Here is an 18,534-nt window from a genome sequence, read left to right on the forward strand (position 1 = left end):
CGCTTCCCTAGGTTATATACCTAATGCCTGCACAAATGGGAAGGATCTCCAACAGCAACTAGACTGCAATCAGCTCAGACAAGCTCTCCACTAGGTACCATGACATGAAATGGAAGTCTGCAGTGGGTCAACATACACAGGCTCTCAAGAAGCCCAAGTTTTTACCAAAAAGTTCAGGAATGGTATCAGTCTTACAGCTGATGCGAAGGGTATGGCTCAGTGCTAGAATCTCAACAGCTGGCTGGGCTACTCAAGGTGAGCAGCTGCTTATAATCAAAGAGTTCAGATTTCCCTTAGGCTTACTATAAAGCACCAGAACCACAGAGGCACGCACGAATACTGCGTGGAAAGCAAGCTCAGCAGTCTCTTGATCCTCTCTAGTGAACACCAGAGGTCAGGGGATTTCATCTCAAATTGGTTGAAGTCTGAAAAGAAGCTGAACTCATACCTATTCCTTTATTTCTTCCCATTGAGAAGGGAATGTGGCTGTACAGGTAGCAAGGCACTTCCGTTTTAGCTTTCTATCCTTACAAATCCAAGCTCTGAAGTCACAGAAAATGAAACAACTCTGGAACAATTGTTTCAGCCACGCAATAGGCATTCCCAGTGTGAGGATGAGTGGATGGAATATTACAAAACGAGAAAATGTGTTTTGAAGGGGCTGCTGATACAGGGCATGAAGATTAGAATCAAGGAGACTCCTAACAGGAAACCAGATGACCAATGAACTAAGCATGTTAGGTCACGACTGCACTGTCAAAGTGTGATCATGAAACTGTGGTCATGTCTAATCTCAACAAAGGAGAAGAGATGAAAACTGGTGAACACAACCTGTCATATTGTCATGCACTGAGAAGGAGACTGTGTCCCCAAGGGTACTCTGAAGGCAAAAATTTAACTTTTGCTTGAAAGAGAGCCTGTTTATAGCTATTTTGTGAGTGTAAAGGTTGATTAGACACTCTGAAACAGATCACAGCTGTATTTTAAGGTTTCAAGTTAGGTTAATGACCACTCATCACATCCAGGCCTTCAAAAAACAGAGAGGGAGAAAGAGATTGAACGTTACATTGCACCCATGCCCAGCCTAGCTCCTGTGTACACAGTACTCGCCTGTATTTACGGCAGTACAGAAGTTTAACAGAAAAGACTATTCTATCAGAGATCAGCTACTTCTGTAAACAGTCTTCATTTACTGTATTATAGAACTTTACTAGCTGAAAGCATGCAGACATTTGCCAGTTTAAACAGTTTACAAGTTCAATTAAACACAATGCAGCAAGAAAGAGATTAGAAATAGGGAAGCAATGGGGGAGAGGATGAAAAGATGCTGCTATTCGCTGGTACCTAATATATAACAAGATTTTTTTTCTCATTTTAAGAGAGCAAGTTAGCTATTATAACTGGATTTTCTTGAGATATCTTCTTTGGGGAATTGATACATTAAGTTAAGCTGAAGTTGGTCAAATTAAGTTTTTAAAAAACAAAGGCCACAGGATCACAGGAAAAAAATGAAGGACAGAAGATTGAGCAGCAAATAAAAAGGAAATTATCTGAAAGACATACAGGAAGAAAGGCAAAGATCTGAAAGCAACAAAATCCCCAGTCTATCATGTCCTAAAAACTGTATTTTATAACCTATTTAAACTACTATTAGGTAAGAAAAAACATAATTTTCACCACTAATTACGGCAAGTGTCTAGCATAATCTTTAAATCACATTTTCTCTTAAAAGTAGCACTAACAACCAATAAACCAATATTCCCTAAGGTAGACAGAGAAAACCCCCTTATTTCTACAAATACCCAAGCACAACCACAGATAACAAACATGCTCTTCTTGGAATTGTCCTTAACTTCGCAACATAGGATCCTGCAAGATGCCAGTTCTAAAGGCCTGACTAATAATTGAAAAAATTTGTATCTCTGAAGTTTGAGGACAGCCTTTCATCCTCTGTTTCAAGAAGGAAAACAACTGTTCCAAGTGGAACTTACTGTGATAGTCTACTTAGGACATGAATATTTCTTGGGAATTATTCCTTTGCACCTGCTTTCCTTCCTTTTAAAGTAAGCAAGTTAAATCCATTATAGAAGACTGTTTTCAACCCCAAGGCCATCATGTTTCACTTATTCCCTGAGGGTAAAAGCCTCCCATTAGTTAAACTAATCAAAGGCTCAACTCCAACTCCGTATGTGGAAAGTATTAAGTTTTGACACTAAAGTAGCCAGGGGAAAAGAAATAATTAGTATCATTAAGGAGCTGGAAGAAATTCAAACCCTATGCCGAGTTTCACTGAGTTCAAAATAAATGAATGCAGTTCCCACTTTGAAGATGTGAAGAGACAATGTAAAGGTGGAAGAGAGGATTTTAAATAAATGGATTGGCTTACAAGACAATCCTATACGTACCCTTTTTAGCAGCTACTGTTTTACTTGGAATTTTCTCTGTTTGTTTTGGGGCAAAAGATGATGAGAAAACAGGAGCAGAATCCTCTTCGTCACTGTCCAATTTTGTTGTATCTACAATCATAGAGTACGTTCAGAATAAGATTCATTTACTGCATATTTTAAATCATCAATATTAATTACAGTCAAAATTAATCTCAAAAAACTGCTTCTGATACTACAGCTAAGCTACAGATGTACTGTGACTTTCTTATCTATGATACAAGTTTTGTTCCTTTAAGGATGAGAACTTCCTTCCCCTTTATAAATCTGGACATTCCCTCCTGTAACTGCTTTGTGAAGTTTGGGTATACTACATAAACTCCCTAATACGTTCCATAACAATTGCTACAAGATTAAATAGATCAGTGAAAACAAGCTCACCATCATCTGTCTTCTGAGAATAAGATGGAAAAGAGAAGATGTTTCCAAAATCTTGATTCTTCTTGTCTTGAGACGTTTTTCTACTTCCAAATAGAAAAAAATTATATGAGTTGCATCAACTACATACTGAAATATGTAGACATTATAATATCCATATGAGATTCAATTCCTGGTTTAGCACTACAAAGCATTTCTAGCATTTTTGTCCATGCTTGCAACAGTCAAACCCCTAAAATCACCATTCAGTCATGAACTTCAGGCATTTAAAATTAGCAGAATTACATTTTTTTCAATAGTTCTGTATACCAGACTGGCACAAGACAGAAAACCGAGAATCTTACAAAATGCAGTTTAGCAGATGGTTTTACTGATAGTGTACCATGATCTGGTAAGTCATGTTCACCTCTGCATAGGCCAGTTGCAAGGCTGAGATAACACATGCTTTAATTCCTTCCCAGAAATATATGAATTTTATTTTACACGGTACATGTAGAATAGTAACAGGTTGATGTTTCTCAGTTTCATTCAAAGACTTTTGCACTCAAAAAAAATCGTTAGTAAAGAAATACTGCTGAGTTACAGTACTTACTCTGGAGATGGCTTTGATTTGGCTGGGGAGAAGTCATACTCATCTTTTTCTAAACTGTCTGAGGGAACAAATTCATCCTCTCTGTCATTTGTAACTGGAGAGGCTTTTACTTTGAGCTCGTCCAAATCATTATTATTGTTGGCATCATCATCATCATCGGCATCGTCTTCTTCTTCTGAGAAGTCAAAAGTATACTTGGGCCTCTCAGCTAAAAAAAAAAAAAAAAAAAAAAAAAAAAAAAAAAAAAAAAAAAAAAAAAAAAAATCACATAAATACACATTTCAAGATAGTAGTTTATGTTAACGCATAAATTAAAGTGGAAGTCACTAAACAATCCCTGCCTCAGAGTACACAAGACAAAAGACTAGGGAAAAAGAAACTGTTTGAGCCTGGAAGAATAAAGGGACATAATTTTAAGTGTTATCAAACATTTAAACACCACTTGTGGCTTGCTCAGATACTGTCAGCTAATGGTGTAATAAAGACATGACTGCGTAAGTACTTTTAAGGAATGAGAAGCCTTCACTTACAATTGAGGTTTTCTTGAATTTATCATTTGAACATTGTTCCTAATCAAATGCTTGAAAAATAGATCAACAATTTTCCAGAAAAATCTGTGTGTTTTTCTTAAACTATCAAATATTTATATATTTTCCAAACTTTCGGTCTCTGATATTTTTGCTTTTTGTGGACTATTCAGAATTATTTTTGATACATTTTTACCAGTCATTTGGGCTTTTTGGCCTTATTTGACAGTATAATTGCATTAGAGTAATTTTTTTTTTGTTTGTCTATGTTTTGTATAATTTACTAGCTTTGTGAGTAATTTCTATTCTAGTGTTCAGAATAAGGGAAGATTTCTGGACCAAGCTACAAAATCTTTCATATGAACTCTTAAGCTCCTGGTGTTGACATGAAGAGTTTTTTCACTAACCGCACAGTGAAGAAAATATAATGCAAGCTACCTGCAGGAAATAAAGTCCTAAAGGAAGGTTATAGTCCAAGGAAAATGTAGGTTTGTAGTATAAACTTTCAGTCACAATGCACAATTCACAAAAGCTTGGGTACCTGCAGCTCTCCTAAGCAGAGAGTCTCTTGGAATAATCACAGGCTCATTCTCTTCCAAATCACTTTCAGACTTGGATTCATCATCTGACCATGGGTTTCGTTTCTTCACTTTTTTTGCACTTGACTTTGTAGATGATGGTGTTCTTCTTACCCTAGTACCTGCCAAAAGTTACAAGCATTTACTAGAGTCAGGCTAAAAAAATATTTTCATCTTCTCTAATCATTTATGATGCATAAATTTTTATCTTAAACAGTTCTCCTTTAAACATTATACATTTTCTTCTTCCTGAAGAATAAAATTAACGTGAAGAAATTATTTCACACAGAACGTGACCTGCTGATGCCAAAATAATTTATGACTGAAAACCAAAGTCTCCAATCTGAAATTTTAGCTCCTCTGCAGTCAAACTTCCATTTTTTTTTTAAAGGTTGCTGGGGTTTTCCAGGAAAAAACCAAGCAGCTTTCCATTATTCAGGCAACATGATCAGGAACAGTTATTGGAAAAATCCAATTAACAAGGAAAGCAGAAGATACCCTATTGGGGGGTAACAATGCGGTCAGTCAATTGCAGGGCAAACTCAGGTCAAGCTGGGCTAATTGGCTCTGGCTAGGACAAATTTAAGCTGCATGTAGACAACTCAGTCATAAATGAACTCAGTTAATCTATTCAGGTTGGATAATCCCCTAAATAATTAAAAACAGATCTTATCTCAGAAGTAGTATTTGTGTAACCACTTTTTATTCCTTTTTTTTAAAAAATGTCACACTTAAACATTCTGTCTTTAGCTTTCTTGTTCATTGCTGCTCTGTATTGGGTTTGTGTGGCAAGGTTTTGGGAGCAGGGGGGCTACAAGGGGTGGCTTCTGTGCAAAGCTGGTAGAAGCTTCCCCAATGCTTGATAGCCAGCCAGCTCCAAGACGGACCTGCTGCTGGCCAAGGCCGAGCCCATCAGTGGCAGTGATAATCTGTTTGGAGGGGGGAACCAAACTAAAAATGGGGCATTTGCAGCCAAAGAGAGGAGTGAGGATATGTGAGAGGAACAGCCCCGCAGACACCAAGGTCAGGGAGGATGGGGAGGACGTGGTCCAGGCACCAGAGCAGAGATTCCCCTGCAGCCCATGGTGAAGACCATGGTGAGGCAGGATGTCCCCCTGCAGCCAGCCCGTGGAGGCCAATGGCAGAGCAGATCTCTACCTGCAGCCCAAGGAGGACCCCATGCTGGAGCAGGTGGATGCCTGAAGGAGGCTGTGACCCTGTGGGAAGCCCACACTGGAGCAGGCTCCTGGCAGGGCCTGTTGACACATGGAGAGAGGAGCCCAGGCTGGAGCAGGTTTGCTGGCAGGGCCGGGGACCCCATGGGGGACCCACGCTGGAGCCGTCTGTTCCTGAAGGACTGCACCCCGTGGGAGGGACCCACGCTGGAGGAGTTTGTGAAGGACTGTCTGCCACAGGAGGGACTCCACACTGGAGCAGGGGAAGAGTGTGAGAGAGTCCTCCCCCTGAAGAGGAAGGAGCAGCAGGGACAATGTGAGATGAACTGGCCACAACCCCTGTTCCCCATCCCCTGCACTGCTCAGGGGGAGGAGGCAGAGAATTTGGGAGTAAAGGTAAGCCCGGGAAGAAGGGAGGGGTGATGGGAAGGTGTTTTAAGATTTAGTTTTTATTTCTCATTACCCTACTCTGATTTGATTGGTAATAAATTAAACTAATTTCCCCAAGTTAAGTCTGTCCAGCTGAGGAGGGGTGTGATAGAGCAGCTTTGGTGGGCACCTGGTGTCTAGTCTGGGTCAACCCACCACATCTCAAACAGTAATAGAAAATTCCTTCTAACAGAGGAAAAAGGAAAGTTAACATAGACATTGGTTAGTCTGCCAAGCCATAACATGCATAACATTTCAAAAGTCAGAATGACTGAATATGTCAATAGGAAAATATATTTACTTAATCAAGTTTTACAATCTATACTACTACTCAGACTGAAGGTGAGTGCCATGTCCTTTAATATCAGAGAGCATGCAAACCAGAAATTTCAGTTTGCACAGAATTAGTCTAATTATGTAAAAATAATGTATTTTTCTACTCACAAATTCAAAGTTTTAGACCCCCTAAAAAATCAAATGGGGAAAATGTAAGATCCACCACTCCCAGAAAAACAAATACATAACAAATTTCAGCACAATACGTTCCAGTGTTTCCACACATCTCTCTAGGGAAGAAAATCAGATGAAATAGTGATTATTGTGGTATATATCCCTTCTCATTATGTGTTAAAAATATATTTAATGCCCAATTAGTATATGCAACAAAGTTTAACTATGACTGTGTAAGGATCTTACCAGGCTCCTTCTTTTCTCTCTTAGGTTTAGGGGTTTTAGTTGCTGTGGCTGATGTATTCAGTGAGTCATCCCCACCACCCTCAGCTGGCACACCACCAAATTCTTCATCAAATTCCATTTTTATTGCTAGAGAATCAGTTTCACCCTAAAAATATAAAAAAGTTGGGCAAAATAAAATAAAGTACACCTTTATATTTCAAGATAGAACTGGAATAGTTTTGTAGAAGCTAATAAATGAAAGTAGTCTAGTATATTGACATTTGTTGAACAGGCTTGGAAAGAATAAATCTCAGTAAAAACACCTGAACAATAAGTAGTCACAGGGGGCTTGCAAATGTAAAAGAAACCCAGTATTAACTTCTTCATGCATTAGGTCAGCAACACAGTATAAGTACAGCATTAATGAGATCCAGCAGTTTGGATTTATGCTACCCAGAGTAGAAAAACATAGCAGTTAAATAATAAATAATCTAACTATAGCAATAGTTCTGACTTACCTTTTTCTTTTTCAGCAATTTCCTACTGGCATCAGCTTTCATGGCAGATGTAATCTGTGGAACTATTCTTCTGCCAAATGGTGACGGCATGGTCTCTTCCAACTGAAGTTTCTTCATCTTGGGTTTACCAACTTTGCCTTTTATTGGTTTGCCAACCATGCCAGCCAAAACATCTTCTCTTTCCTGTGCTTCTACTTTCTAACAAACAAACAGGGTGGGATGAGGGGAACACATTCTTTTTAATGAGGACAAAGTGGAACATGGTGATTAATTAAGATTCATCTCCCTTTAACATGGAGCATAAGACTTCCCTTAATTCTCACGTGAATTGTAACACACTTCCCAGTAATGGAAAACCGACCACTTAATCTTGGTAAATTCTTCGTTACCCTGCATAATTAAAAACTACGCTTCTATTCAAGATTAAATAAATATGAATCTTTGGACACTGCTAGACTGAAAATCTTTCTTTTATCAAGTTTCTATTTCTCACATATGTGTCTGGGTACTGATGTAACTTCTCAATATTTCAGCATTTAAGCAGCTAGTTTCTAGAGTAATTTTTAAGGCACATTTTCCAGTCCTTTAATCAGCTTTTTTCACAATATGAACATATAGCTGAAATACAGACATCCGAACAGACCACTTCCAATTCCGGCTGTACCACAACCACAGAGAAACAAAACAAATGTCTTATTTCTGTTATCCTGTGTCACTTCAAAAGATTACATCAGCCCTTTTCAGGCAACGTTGAAAGCTGAGGCTTAGCAAGTTACCCACCGTCAGGACTTTATGTTTTTCCAGAGTTTCTGATGAGGCAAAGTAAGAGCCTCTCATGTAGTACTTACAGTCTACACACTTTGTTCCTGCATCTACAGCTTTCCATTTGACAATACTTACTGCCTCACAACCAATTAGATCATGTAGAATTACTATAATTATTACTATTACCAGTTACTACTCCCAGTTTTTTGTGTCATCTGAAAACAAATTTTGTCCTGGTGATTTTTCTTTTACCATCACTAACTTGGAAAAAACTTTACATTGCATAGATGGCAAGAGACAATCCCTGAGGAACACAAATACTCAATATTGATTTCCCACTTATTTGGGGGTTGATATTTTAATCCAAAATGTGGTATGTTTTATTATTTTTGCTTAATTTTTATTAATTTTAATTAATTAACCAACGTTTTAAATTAGATTAGTTTAAATTTAATATTTTCAGAAAGATATGTAAAATTAAACATACTTCAAGCTCTTCAACAAAGGCCGCTAAATCTTCTTTCCAGAGATCAGAAGAAGATTTCCTTTTAAGGTCATTTAGTTCTCTCTCCTAAAACATGAAAGTTGTATATAGAATGTAAGTTACTAAGTTACAACTAAAGTAAATACTACAGAAACTGAGCATTCACAATTAGACACATCAGTAATTACTATATCATTTCAGAACAAGCTTTCCATGGTGTACCAACCTTTGAATCTCTCTGCTTAATTAACTCTTCTACTTTCTCTTTTGTGAGTGACCACAGAGACATGTTTAAGATATAGTTAAAGTCAGGGCCAGAAGTTGAGCCAGAAGCAGAGGAAGCATCATCATTTGGGTTCTGTGGGTCCTCCTCTTCTGCTGCCTAAACCGAAATATTCACAATTACAAGTATTAATAATCTTAGGTCTATGCATGAACTGTAACACTGCTCGAAAGTAGTAAGGTGTGCCCTCATAGATTCAATAACCTTAACATTTTTCTGGACCATTCCAAAAGGCCATGTTCCCATGATCCTCTATAGTTGGATTGTTTAATCATTAATTTCATCTTTCCATGGTAAAGCATGAAATTAAACTTGTCACACATCTTTCTTGGAACAACAAATAAACCTCTTGGGTTTTAAAAAAGCAGAAATAAATATAGCTTAAAGTCAAATTTATTAAAGCAAGTTCAAAAGCTATAGCTTTATTTTCTGTAATGAAACATGAATATTATAAATAATTACATTTTGCAATCATATGACTTATAAACAATAAGGGGAAAATCAGTTATATGTGTGGGGTAACTGATGCAGCATTTTATGTATCAGCCAGTCAGAAATCAAGTTGCCAGTTTTGATTTGGGTGCATTAAGAAATTCAATCCTATGCATTCTCATTTTCAGATTTGTATTATCTAGTTTTATTCAAAGAGTTATCCATATATCATATCAATATTATGTGACAACACTTTTGTACAAGTTTAATGTATTTTTAAAAATGGAAAGCAATAAGGAATAATGAATAATCTTTTTACAGTATTATGTGTGTTATAAATTAAGTTAAGACTACTAGAAAACAAACATCTGAATAAATTAATATCACTTATAATATTAACAGCATCAAATATATCCAGAGATTTCAAATTATTACCTTTTCCTGTGCTTCTTTCCAGGCTTTTACTGGATCAGATTCATAACCTCTCTGGACCAACATCTGAATCAAATCTCTTTTTGATCTGTTCTCTACAAGACACACACACACAACCCCGGGGCAGGGGGGAGAAGAAAAAGAAAAAAAATCAGTGTCATGAAAATAAATGTCTTACATGCAAGTACATTCTATTATATTTAAATCACGTCCAGATTTTCCCACATTGTTAACAATTCTAACTTACATTTACTCACCTATGGTAATTTTTCCTTGTATCTTCTCTAGAACAAAACGAGCTTGATTGTTAAGCTTGGTAGATTCTGCACCCAACATTCCCACAAGCCATTCCTTCCGTAAACTATAATAATGCAATCGCAAATCAAAGAACTCCTTCAAGATGTCCTGCACAGTTTCATACTTCTTTAAACATCCCATATGATCAAATAGCACCTATAAAATACATAATACACTGAGAGAGATGGTATAACTCAAACTTTGTTAACGAGTTTATTCCTATTGCACATAGACATGCACCACATAAAAAGTGGTATTTTGAAGACTGTGAACTCAAGCCTTACTATGGAACTACATAGCACATAGCTGGATAGATTTTATTTTTATTCACAAGTAGATTTTTAAGATGAGATTTATGGTAACACATTCAAACAGGAAGACAGCTATGTAGATAAATATGCCTTAATTCAGTTGAATGACTAATTTTATCTAAATATTAAAGCACAAATTCAGTAGCACCAAATGATTCACAACTATTTAGCATAACAGTTGAAAAGATCTTTAATCATCTTGCAGTTCTGCTGTGAAATCTGCCATTTTTCAGCTGTAAAAACTGCCATCCTTCAAGTTCAAGCACAAAGAAAGAAATAATTTTTACATCATAGGTGGAATCAATCTGCCTGACTTCCGACATCTCCAGCTTAAGACATTTATAGGGGAACTAGCCACTCTAGGCGCCCTCTACAGTAAACTGAAAGAAATAAGCCCCTCTAGAGGGCAATTCATCCTATTTGGGAGTTGGGTGAACAATGGCTAGTTCATATAACTTTTTAAGATGCTTATACTAGGGCAGATTAATTCCCACATGTACACAGAAAGCAGCCCTTACTATTTATTTCAGTAGGCATAAAGCACAGGATTAAGCTGCAAAACATTTTGTTCACTGTTAAACATTAGTTTGAAAACATTCTTACAGTAGTTCATATGGTTGTAGTTCATATGGTTGTTTATACTTGTGAGAAATACTATCACCTTGATTTGGTAGATTCGCTTTCCAAGTACAATCTACAAAATGGGTTGAGCAAGGCCTTTTTCCTCTGCCAATTCTATAGTCTTTATTTTTAACCTACTTTCACATAGCTTTTGATTTATACAATAATAGCAACAGTAATGGTATTTTTGCTTTGTGAAAATATCTGAAAGTAGTATATGCCATAAAAAAATATAAATGTTTTTTCAGTCTCTGTAAAAACAGGTTGTTTGGAAATATTCTGGCAGAAATTATTTTACAATTCAAATCCCTCTTGTAATAGACAGACATATATTTGATCACATTCTTACTCCCATCTTGCTACAAGCAGAATAAAGCATATGAGTAATTTACATCACTTATGTCTTCAGCAGCTTAAGAATGGGATTTATGTTGGTGGAAACATGGGGTCATTTAACTCCTATTAGAGGAGTAATAGTCCTGCATAAAGTGCAATTTTGAAAATGTAACTTGTCTCAAGTTTAAAACTCCAATCTAATTATAATATGGCAGAAAGTTATTTATATGATCTACTTTACATTAACTATTTTTGGTTAGCTGCACGGGAAATTTTCAGTTACAGGAAACTAACCACTCCAAGCCTGTCTAATTTGGTTTGAAAGATTCATCAGGACTAAAATGGATTTGCTGATCCACATTGACTTAATATTTCTCATCACTACAATTTTCTGCTATTCAAACAATTTCAAATACACAATACACTGTTCAATACCAAGCACCATAGTAGACTACAAAAATATTTGAGTTTATAACAAGCAACCATAAGGATTCTGATAGTCAAACATGAAAAAGTTACCATAGAATTACAAGTAAGACTTGTTTGAAGCTTAAAAACTTTGTGCAATCCAGCAGCTTCTGCCTGTGCAAGTTTTTCTTCTGTCATCTTCACCACAAATTTCACAGTCGTATCAGTGTGGTATTCCTTATAGTCAGAAATTAATGCTGGAGTTTTTTCAGTCCCATTCAACATAGGTTCTAGAACCTGTTCTTTGTACACCTATTAAAAATAGGGTAGCAAAAACCAGAAGCACTTCTTAAAATCCTTAATTCCTTAAACGAACTGAACAACATAACATTTCAAAGCTTTGTGCATTACATCTGATAACCAGTTATAATTTGCAAAACTAGTATAACCTGCAAAATGCAGGTCAAGACAAACACAAACATAAGAGGCATCTAACAAGGACAGAAAAGTCTACTCAAAAGAAAATGGGGATTAAATATTAATCAGGAGAAGCAGGTATTCTTTGCAGTATGGACAGTAGATGGCACAAGTAGAAAACCATCTTCTACAAAGGCACACAAAAGAATGAAACCATGTTCGCTTCCACATATACATATAATCATCAGAAATCGTGTTAAAAGTTCATCCAGATGTAGGATTAAATAATTTAATAAGGAGCTTTGTTGGTTTGGGGTTTTATGTAAACGTATTTCACTGTTACTTACCTGGGTCCATGTCCTTACAGGAAGCTCTGTAATTTCTACTGTGTTCCTGTCCACCACAAATATTTCACCACTGACTACATACTGGTTTTGACCAAGTTCCTGAATGGTTCCTTTGAAGTTTTTGTAGTTTGGGAGCTGAAAGTGCAAAAAACAGCAATGTGGTAACACCCTTTACAATAAAACGATGGAAAAGTATTTGTTTCCCATACACCATACAGCTATCAATTTATATTGCACTAATCCATCAACCAGCCTCTCATGCCTGTGAAAATCTTAAGTCATAGGAAAAATACTACAGAAAAAACAGAATACACACATGCAAGTGACAGGAGCAAGTATTTTAACATCTACAGAGTAGATACATGATTAAGAAGATGCAGTTGAACCCAGTGAGGTGGTGGGGTTTTTGTTTTTGTTGTTTGCGGGGTTTTTTTTGGTTTTGTTTCTTTTTTAAAGAAAACTGCAAGCACAGATAAGGCATGACAGAAAGCAGATTAACACCCCAGTCTCACAATAACTTTGCAGAAGTGAGGCTACCTCCCCTAACCATTTTTTCACTCTTGTGCTGTTTGGCAAAGATAGTGGAACCCATCCAGTTTAAAAAGTAACTAACAGGGTGGGGAATTTTTTTTAACTGAATTGATTCCCTTATCCAGCTTACCATGCAGCCACAAACACATACCAGCATACAGAAAGGAGCTAGATGGAGGCAGAACTGCCTCTTTCAACCACAGTGAAGCTTCAATTGACTGTGAGACTACACAGAAGGCCTAGGAATCCTACAGGAAGGGCAATGGATTGCATTAATTAAAAAAAAAAAAAATCTATTCATTGTTCCCAAGAATTTTCAAAAGGAAATTTACTATGTCATGAAAATTGATACTGCACACTCAGTGAACTGTGATCTAAGAAGAGCAGAAAAGATGTTTCTGCTTCTATGACTTGGTAAACACAGCAAAGTAGCAATATCCATCAGTTGTAAAGTAAACGTTATGTTATCTGTATTTCATCTGTTGGTTACAGATATTCTGGGTTCACCCAGGTATTCTTCCTGTCCTTTTCAAGTATACACCACTTCAAAGACTTCTTATAAAATTTTAAATAAAGGAACAGAAGCTAGGTGCAGTTCAGAAACTGTTGATTTTCTCGAACATTGACAATATCTTGTCCTATGCTTACAGATACATATAAGAGAGTACAATTCAGACAAGACAGAGGAAATGTTAAGTTTGGCTGGAGATAAGTAGTGGTACCTCAAAAAGGAAAGAGCAGTACAACTTTTTACTCTACTACCATGTCATAACTACCCTGTAAGACTTGCAATTGTGAAGGCTTACAGACAGCAGACTGAAGACAAAGTCCTCTGAAATAATTGGAAAAATACAAATTGCAATGGTTTTGCTTCAAGTTGAACTTCCTCAGCCTCATCCCAACAGTCAAGTAAAGCTCCTACACAAAATTACTGGGACAGTCCAATTCAGATGTTCCAGTAATCAAGCATTTCTAGAGTAATGTGAATTAATTTTGTAAGTACAAAGTAAGGTTTGTTTAGCAAACATATAAAATACCAGTATATACTATTATTTTTACCATTGGGTGGGGATCTAAGCCATCCAGCATTCTTCTGACATTGTTTACAATCTCTCTGGTATCATAGTTCGGAAGTTTGCAAGCCCATCCGGTGCCAATTCCTTCAGCTCCATTTACTAAAACCATAGGAATGATGGGAATATACCATTCAGGCTCTACACGTTGGTTGTCATCATAAAGGAATTTAAGCAAGTTGTCATCCACTGACGGAAAAAGCAGCCTTGCTAAAGGGCTTTAAAAAAGAAAAAAGAAGAAAACTGTTTATCTAGAGTCCAGTAAGTAAAGTACATAATGCTGAACAGTCCATGGGTCCAGATATAATCAATCTGTAGATATTTCTCACGTCTTCCTTTCTCTTTGAAGCTGAAAAGACAATGTACATACCTCCTAAGAAAAGTAAGTTCTTCCCAATAGAAGAGTGTGTTCATAACAGATGATGTTTGTTTCCTTCACAATAACACATGTATACAATATACTAACAATTGGTGACATTTAACATCTACAAAACATCATCCTTTGAAGCATTCAGAACACACAGTTCAATGTGAGAGTAGGTCACCCAGTAATAAAGAAACACAGCACGCAAATAGTTGCAAGACTTTGTTGCTTAATTGTAGGCCTAGCAGTCTCTGAAAATTTTACAGAGGTTTTACCTGACTCCTTTTGCTCATCTAGAACATTGTCCTGGGTGAATACGATTTCCAGCACCTCATGCAAAAAGGAAAACGTACAAAACTAGGTTGCTACAGAAAGAACGTGTATGAGGAAGGGAATAAACCCTGATACTTACATATAAAGCTTACAATCAGAGGAAAAGAGAAACTACATGGAATCTTAGGCACAATATCACACTGAAATTAGCAAATAAAAGCAGCAACATAAATTATAAAAATACTATCATTTACATTAAGGAATATATTCTAACACTCTGCAAGCCAAATTGAATTTCAAGGTATTAGCTGTGAAAAATCAGCATCATTAAATTAGGTCTTCATTATTAATTATGTATGTGTAATTCAGCTTGACATGAAGAAACTCATCTGAGAGGATAAGAATCCATCTCAACTTTCATGTCTATGCCAAGTTGCGGGACTTATCACCAGGTAGCAATACACTTTCTATTGTGAAACTGAATAGATTTCACACTGAACAGGAAAGCTACTTCTGCAAGAAGTCACAATTTAAGATCAGTAGCTATTCTGAGTGATCTATGTTTTCAGTCTTCAGCCTTATGATCCAAAGTTCAATTCCTTAAAAGCTACAATTCCCACAACACTTCTATGCATAGAAAATCATGCAAAAAATCCACGTGCAAAACCAAACTTACAGATGTAAAGCAGAATTTGAGCTTCTATCAAAAATATTCCAATCCTCTCCCACAAAAAAACTGTTGTGTTGTGAAAGGATTAGTTTGATAAGCTCTTTTAAAGCATACATTTAGCTTTACATTTGTGTTTACCTTAGCATGGTGAAAATATAGCGAGGGCTGGCAGCATCCTTTCCACCATGAAGCCTGGTACCAAACTGACCAATAGGTTGTAGCAGATTAACATTGTTACTGCCAACAAAGTTCTGAGCCAAGTTGACAATAGTCATCATTAATGCTTGCTGCAAGAAAACAAATATTCATAGTAGTAAGTATAAGAAGAGATAGTCTTTCCTAATCTGCCAATAAAATATATTTTTACTGCCCCAAAATTGTGCAACTAACCTGAATTCAATTTCAAAAAAGTGGCCTCCATGAGAAAGAAGTATTGTAAACCTATTACAAGAGCTGCTGGCAAAACATGCTGCTTCCTCTCCCACAGCCACATTGCCTCCCTGATTTAAGTGTCCTTACATTCTATGCTTATGAAAACCCCTGGGCTTCTCCATTTCATCTAAAGCACTTCTCTGGAGGAATGAAAAGGGGCACAGACTGACTGCACTTACTACTGCACAAACTACTGCTCATTACTTTTAAAGGGAGAGAAAGGATGGAGACACTTAATATGGCGACTCTTGCTAATATTTCAGATAAATATAAACAAAACAGGAGATAGAAATAATTTTGTTCCAACACTGTATCAGGTTTTCAAAGAACAGTACCTCTTCTTCCTACCATAAAAGACTGTATTTCTTGTTTAAGACAAAAGTTGTCCTAGTACATAGTTCCTATATTTCTATGATTTGAGAATCTAGATATTACCTAGGTAATTAGCCACAACTCACAAACAATTTGGGATACCATTGTGCACAAAGACTTGGAAAGATGGAAATATGCTGTCTTATTAAGCTGTATACTGTTTGGTTCATTTTCTTTAAAAGTAAATCTGTGATTAGTAGACTTACAGTCAATAGGTTTGCAATTTCAATACAGTAAACATTTACCTAATATTTTAAATAGGCTAAAAATCCTCACAACTTTACCATCCTTCATACTCACCTCCCCATGGTGATAAGCTGACATTTCAGCAACAGAACCAGCCAGCTGAGCAACCTTTACTTCACGTTTATCATTTCTCTTAAAGCAAGTGAATAAAACTTTGCGTTGCCCTGGTTTTAAACCTATTAAGAAGAATATCCCATTTTCAACACATACACAAGCATATGTTTTTAAGTAATAAACTTGGTTTGCCTTACTATAATTTCTAATCTCTCAAGAGGCCTAAACATTAAATGGAAACAAATTCAAACTGTAATACTAACCAAATAACAAATTAATATCTCAGTTCTTTTTAAAAAAATAAAAAATATTTTACCAAACTAAAAATGTTACTAGAAAAGTGGAAACATAACCCTTTCAGCCAATCGTTACTATGCAGCATATAGTACATTTTTCTAATAAACAGCAACTTTATCCTAAAGGCACAGCTTCCACAAGTCAAGAGTTGTTTCTTCCAGTCTACTCAGCAAAATCTTTTTCCTAAGAATATCAACATAAATTCAGCAGTGACAAATGTAACTGTAGCTTGTAGGTATTTTAAAGGACTCTGAAACTTTACTTTTTGTGTGGAATTCTCAAACTCATTAAAGTTCTACAAAAAGATATGTTATTTGTCTCCCATTTAGATCTTCTAAAGTTTTAAGAAAGAAGCCAGTCTCTTCAATCTTCTGATTTATTTTTATTGTTTAGGCACAATTTAAGTACAACATCTGTACAATCTGGAAGGGATTGCATAATTTTCTGTGCATGTTATCTAGAACTGATAACCAGTTCTAGATAACACTCCTTGAGCTATTCAGTGTTTTAATTCACATTCATTTCTGAAATGCACTAAAATATTGCTATGTGTTACCATTACTAACCTGGGTCAAATGTAAGAGCAAAAACTGAAAAAAAAGACAGACTCCAATCTCCATTTCATTTAAATATGTAACATCCAATTTTCTTTACAATAGGCCTGCATCACGTTTTCCTACCAAAGACCTATTGAATGTAACAGATTTAGAGGATTTCCTTTACACCAGAGAATCACCAAGGAGTAAGAGTGGTAACTAGTAACTGTGAAGAGATAGTCAAAATGTTCTTCCCCTTCATTTATTCCAAGACTTGCCACCAGACCAGCCTGTTATGTATCACCTGATGACAATGAACGACAATATCCATGCCCAAAATGCAGAATTACAGCCAAAGCTGTCAGAAACACTGAAAGCAATTATATATAAAATATGTAAAACATTGTATGTATAATTCTGTACATACTGTATATGTATAACATATACTATATATGTACAGTGTTATACATAACATTATAAGTGTAACACTGATAGCAATTATATAGAGCATGCATAACATACATACACTGTATTACATACACACACACCAAATCTGTTCTCTTCTCATTTTCTTACACTTAAGTAGACACAGTCTTGGAGAACTTCAATTCAAATGAACAGTTATCTAGTGCAAGTCCATTTTGTATTTTAAGTTTTAGAAAAATCATTCTGCTGTTGCTGAGAAAGCAGTCAGGGTAGAGTATGTTATAGGGAACAATGACCTCTTGAAATATGGAGCTCTGTAGTGAATCTTCCTCCAGAGCATTAAACTATGCAATGCTTTCAGACACTGCCAGTTAACCCAAGTACCCGACTATGGGAGGAAGTCTGGAGAAGCTGAAACAGACTGACATTCTTTGGTTCCCTAGAGATGTATCTGCATACCTAACCCAGCCTCATTCTGCAGCAGAGCTGGAGATCCATCCTACTGGGAAGCTACTACCCCTATCCACCTGTGAACTATCCCACTTTCTCATCTAAAATGTAAAAAGCTCTTGCTGCATGAATATTTTGGTATGGGTCTGTAGCATCAAGAAGGCTGACCACCTCCACTATAACAAAATGTACTGAGAAGTGGAGATAAATGGGCTTTCCTCTCCCCACCCCCACCCCCCGATCCCGCCATGAAACCTCAAGGCCTTTTTCCATATCTTAGTAAGCATATGCATACTGATGATAATATGAGCAGAAACTCCTGCTCATGCTGTCTGCAGACAGTTTTACAGATGAAGCAGTA

At 36.4% G+C, this 18,534-nt stretch overlaps 1 protein-coding gene across 3 annotated transcripts in view; it reads right to left on the bottom strand.

The window, feature by feature from the left end:
• The window catches only part of TOP2B (DNA topoisomerase II beta), a 47,615-nt gene that overhangs the window by 3,910 nt on the left and 25,171 nt on the right, over positions 1–18,534 (bottom strand). For 2 of the 3 annotated variants that reach the window (XM_035890690.1, XM_035890692.1), the window contains 15 exons: positions 16,465–16,586; positions 15,499–15,647; positions 14,040–14,271; positions 12,450–12,584; positions 11,797–11,997; positions 9,970–10,165; positions 9,716–9,807; positions 8,792–8,947; positions 8,569–8,652; positions 7,317–7,514; positions 6,820–6,964; positions 4,483–4,641; positions 3,415–3,622; positions 2,826–2,908; positions 2,406–2,516 (listed from right to left, as the gene is read on the bottom strand). In XM_035890690.1, coding sequence (XP_035746583.1) covers positions 2,406–2,516; positions 2,826–2,908; positions 3,415–3,622; positions 4,483–4,641; positions 6,820–6,964; positions 7,317–7,514; positions 8,569–8,652; positions 8,792–8,947; positions 9,716–9,807; positions 9,970–10,165; positions 11,797–11,997; positions 12,450–12,584; positions 14,040–14,271; positions 15,499–15,647; positions 16,465–16,586 — 2,271 coding nt within the window. The remainder of the gene's footprint in view (positions 1–2,405; positions 2,517–2,825; positions 2,909–3,414; positions 3,623–4,482; positions 4,642–6,819; positions 6,965–7,316; positions 7,515–8,568; positions 8,653–8,791; positions 8,948–9,715; positions 9,808–9,969; positions 10,166–11,796; positions 11,998–12,449; positions 12,585–14,039; positions 14,272–15,498; positions 15,648–16,464; positions 16,587–18,534) is intronic. The other variant, XM_035890691.1, reaches the window with a different exon arrangement.

Source organism: Egretta garzetta, unplaced genomic scaffold (genome assembly GCF_000687185.1).
Source record: "Egretta garzetta isolate BGI_Z169 unplaced genomic scaffold, ASM68718v1 scaffold313, whole genome shotgun sequence".
Lineage (NCBI taxonomy): Eukaryota > Metazoa > Chordata > Aves > Pelecaniformes > Ardeidae > Egretta > Egretta garzetta.